A 4586-nucleotide genomic window follows, 5' to 3' on the forward strand; every position below is an offset into this window, starting at 1 on the left:
AAAATAAATTTAAAATGTTTATTATTTCAAGTATGGAAAATATCGATTGAAGTAACAACATAAAACACATATCCCTGAGGACCTCACTAATTTGTAAAACTGTATAAATATTCTGAGTAAAAGGTTTGGAAATCGCTGAGCTCACAGCCCCTGGCCCAGAACTCAGAGAGACAGGGTGACAAAGAGCTTTCTGAGCAGAAGAAGCAAGAGCAGGGCAGAGTCCCAGGGCCCCGGCAGGGCGTGGCTCTGGGGTCTCAGGCTCCAGGGCGGCGTCTGGGCAGGGAGGCTCCGTGCTGGGGAGTCCCCGTGTCCCCAGTTTCACTTCTCCGTCTCCCAACCTGTATGGGGCCGTCCTGCCCGGACACTCGTGATGCGGCCCCACTTCTCTCTCCTATTGCGTGTCGGGTTTCTGGAGAAGCCAATCAGCGCCACCGCGGTTCCCGGTTATAAACTCTCCACGCACCCGCCTCGACATAGAATCTCCGCAGATTCCAAAGATGCGGGTCAGGGGCCCTCAAGCCATCCTCATTCTGCTGTCGGGGGCCCTGGCCCTGACCGGGACCCGGGCGGGTGAGTGCGGGGTCGGGGGACACGGCCGCTGCGGGGAGGAGCAAGGGAGCCGCCCGGGGGTCGGATGGGGACCCACAGGGAAGATGAGACTCTGCTGTCCCGACCCAGACCCGCCACCTCACCCCGGCCCGGCCAGTCCCTCACTTGCTTCCTGACCCTCTGCTCGCCCACCGTAAACCCGAGGACCTTCTCCGAACTCCACCCCTTTTCCGTCTCCCAAGCCCCGAGCCCCCAGCCCGGTCCCGGCCCCACCACCTCGCACCCGGGACCGCGCGCCGAGAGGAGGGTCGTGTCTCACCCCCCCCCCCCAGGGCCCCACTCCCTGAGCTATTTCTACACCGCCGTGTCCCGGCCCGACCTCGGGGACTCCCGCTTCATCGCCGTCGGCTACGTGGACGACACGCAGTTCGTGCGGTTCGACAGAGACGCCCCGAATCCGCGGATGGAGCCGCGGGCACCGTGGATACAGCAGGTGGGGCAGGACTATTGGGATAGGAACACGCGGAACGTCATGGGCAGCGCACAGAATTTCCGAGTGAGCCTGAACAACCTGCGCGGCTACTACAACCAGAGCGAGGCCGGTGAGCGACGCGGGCCCGGGTCCAGCTCACGACCCCCATCCCCAGGGACGGGCCGGGGTCACCCCGACCTCCGGGTCCGAGGGTCACCCCGGCCTTTCCGGACCCGCCCGGCCCCCGACCCGGAAGGACCGGCGGGGACTTTCCCCCGGTTTCGTTTTCAGTTTGGGTTGAACCCCGGGTTGGTCGCGGCGGGGGCGTGGCTGACTCGGGGCGGGGTCAGGGTCTCACACCTTCCAGAGCATGTACGGCTGCTACTTGGGACCAGACGGGCGCCTCCTCCGCGGGTACAGACAGTTTGGCTACGACGGCGCCGATTACATCGCCCTGAACGAGGACCTGCGCTCCTGGACCGCGGCGGACACGGCGGCTCAGATCTCCAAGCGCAAGTTGGAGGCGGCCAATGTGGCGGAGCGCTTGAGAAGCTACCTGCAGGGCGTGTGTGTGGAGTGGCTCCAGAAATACCTGGAGATGGGGAACGACACGCTGCAGCGCGCAGGTATCAGGGGCCGCGGGGCCTCCACCATCTCCCCTCGGGAGGGAGCTGCCTTCCCACAGGGAGAGGAAAAGGGGGTCCCTGCGGGAAAGCCCCCCACTGCCTGTCCTGAGAGGGAGGAGTCACCTAGGTTCCCAGCTTCTCCACAAGACAGGGACTCCCCGGGGACCCCACTTCTCCAAAGGACAGTTAAGGAAGACTTTCTCTTTGGGGGTGAAGGGGGGAGACCATCCCTGAAAGAAATGCTCAGCGGTGCCCTTTGACCCTGGCCGCCATCTTGTGAACCATGACTTTCTCAGGCCTGGTCTCAGCCCGCGAATAGCTTTGGATTTGACTCCAGGTTTTCTGGATTCAACCTCCTCCCAAGTCAGGAATATGACTATATTCTCCCCCTTACAGTCCTGGAACCTCCTATTTCGACTCTCACCCTGATTCTAGAAATTTCCAAGGACTAGGAGCTATTCCCAGATACCCAAGTCCAGGCTAGTGTCTGGGTTTTGTGCTTCCTTTCAAACCCACTGACCTGGCCCTTCCCCCAGTGGTCACATGAGGCTGCTTCAGGGGCCCAGGCAGGGGACCCACAGGGTGAATTTTCTGATGCTTCTTCCTCAGAGCCTCCAAAGACACATGTGACCCGCCACCCCAGCTCTGACCTCGGGGTCACCTTGAGGTGCTGGGCCCTGGGCTTCTACCCTAAGGAGATCTCCCTGACCTGGCAGCGGGAGGGCCAGGACCAGAGCCAGGACATGGAGCTGGTGGAGACCAGGCCCTCAGGGGATGGGACCTTCCAGAAGTGGGCGGCCCTGGTGGTGCCTCCTGGAGAGGAGCAGAGCTACACCTGCCATGTGCAGCACGAGGGCCTGCAGGAGCCCCTCACCCTGAGATGGGGTAAGGAGGGCCCTGGGGGCGGAGCCTCTTCTCAGACACAGCAGAAGCCCTTCTGGAGACTTCAGCAAGGTCAGGACTCCAGCCTGAGGAGGGCCCTCCCCTCGCCCTTTGTTCCCAGACTCTCCTCAGCCCCCTGTCCCCATCGTGGGCGTCATTGTTGGCCTGGTTCTCGTCCTGGTCGCTGGAGCCGTGGTGGCTGGAGTTGTGATCTGGAGGAAGACGCGCTCAGGTAGGGAAGGGAGCGGGGATCTGAGTCTCCTTGTCTCACTGGGGTTTCAAGCCCAGGTGGAAATTTGTTCTGCCTTGTTCCTGGGACGTCCCCTCCACACACATGTGCTGAGTCTGGGGCTGAGTGCTACCACAGTACCCTTTTGTGAAGCACATGTGGAAATGAACAACAGTTTCTTCTCCTGGATTCTTCTAGTTGGGGACCAGGTTCTCAGCCCTTGGAGGTCAAGGAGAGGCATCCAGGAGGGCAGTTGATCCAGTCTTTCCCACATCTCCTTCCTATATACTCCTGATCCTGTCCTGGATTATTGGACAAATTTCTGGAACGTTCTCTATGGTCCAGGACTAGGGTTTCCTCTAGGATCTCATGACTCACACTACTCTACGGTCTCTCACATGATGTCTTCTTCCCACAGGTGAAAAAGGAGGGAGCTACACTCAGGCTGCAGGTCAGTGTGGAGGGTTGTGATGCCTGAGGCCCTGGTGGTGCAGACAGGAGGCCGTGGGGGGGGCTCACCCACCTTCTCTCATCTTCTCTCTTGGGGGTTCTGACCCCGTCCTGCTTTTGCTGTACCCCAGGCAGTGACAGTGCCCAGGGCTCTGATGTGTCCCTTACCAAGGATCCTAGAGGTGAGACCCTGGAGGGCCTAGATGGGGAGGGGGTTGGGGCAGAGGGGGTGCCCTGGGTGATGGGGACCTTTGAGGGGGATGTTTGGAGCATGTGGGGCTGTTGAGCATGTCAGCCCTTCCTTGACTGACCTGCCTGTTTCCTGATGATTTTCTTTCCCAGTGTGAGACAGCTGCCTTGTGGGGACTGAGTGACACAGATTTGTTCACGTCCCACTTTGTGACTTCAGATCCCCTGACTCCTGTTTCTGCAGCTGCCTCTGAAAGGGTCTGTGTCCCTATGCGCATCCTGAGAGGAGGTGGGGACCCTGGCCCAGCCCTGCCCCCCATGTCCCCTCCTCACCCTGACCTGTGTTCTCTTCCCTGATCCTCTTTCCAGTTCCAGCAGGTGGGGGGGTGCTGGGCCATCTCCATCCCTGTCCTAACTCTGTGTTGCACTGGTAATGTCTTAATTTTCCTGTTGGAAATAAAATCCAATATGAATTTGTTTTTTCTCATTTGTGCCATGAGGAGCAGATGGAATAATAGAAGTGAGGCTGCTTAAAGTTTGAGAGAGAAAATAAATGAAGGCACTGAGAACTTTCTAGAAGCCACATGCTTGCTGTGCTGAGTCCATTACAGGAGATCCAGGTGGAGGCTGTGGAGAGCCAGGCATGGACTGGGCCTGGGGGCAGTCAGTGCTCAGTGCCTCATGGGCTGTGACAGGGTCCCTCCTGGGCTGGTTCATCGTTTCAGCCCCTTTGTCCTTGTTCCTTCAGTAGAACCTTGTGCCACCAAGACCTGTGATCACAGGGACTCAGACATCACCTGGGCCTTGTTCTGTCTCCAGGGCTGTGGGCAGTGAGGGCTTCCTGTGACCAGGTCAGCCTAGACTCAAGCCTTGGTCTTTACCCTCATCCCCCATCTGGTGTGTGCTTATATTTTACTTTTTCAGGTTTTTAGAATACAACTAGTCTTTTTCATGTGTAGAGTTTTGGTCTCATTCGGCTCTGGGTGTCCCCCATCTCTGAAAGCAGCAGAGTGATTTTGGCCAGGCATTGTCCCCACAGGTTCAAGAGGTCCTTGCACGCAGGATTCTCAGTGGTATTAAAAGATAAATTTTCAGACTCGTGCAGTTCTTGCCCTCCTTCTAGGGCTGCTTCCTGAATTATTCTTTCCATCCTTTCCACATATTTTTTAAGGAACCAGATTCTGAGATT

The 4586-nt window shown here is 58.3% G+C and overlaps 1 protein-coding gene across 2 annotated transcripts; it reads left to right on the plus strand.

Moving 5' to 3' along the window:
• The first annotated feature begins 414 nt into the window (after positions 1-414).
• Positions 415-3870, plus strand: LOC125136881 (BOLA class I histocompatibility antigen, alpha chain BL3-7-like). 2 transcript variants are annotated; one of them, XM_047797767.1, is made up of 8 exons: positions 415-570; positions 882-1151; positions 1372-1647; positions 2257-2532; positions 2651-2761; positions 3177-3209; positions 3340-3390; positions 3551-3870. In XM_047797767.1, exons 1-8 carry the CDS (start codon positions 498-500, stop codon positions 3553-3555), a joined length of 1095 nt encoding a protein of 364 aa, XP_047653723.1. In that variant the 5' UTR covers positions 415-497; the 3' UTR covers positions 3556-3870. The 2 variants fall into 2 exon arrangements, with proteins under 2 accessions (XP_047653723.1, XP_047653724.1); XM_047797768.1 differs by having other exon boundaries at positions 3642-3870.
• Positions 3871-4586: the final 716 nt, after the last annotated feature.

Source organism: Phacochoerus africanus, chromosome 9, assembly GCF_016906955.1.
Source record: "Phacochoerus africanus isolate WHEZ1 chromosome 9, ROS_Pafr_v1, whole genome shotgun sequence".
Classification (NCBI taxonomy): Eukaryota; Metazoa; Chordata; class Mammalia; order Artiodactyla; family Suidae; genus Phacochoerus; species Phacochoerus africanus.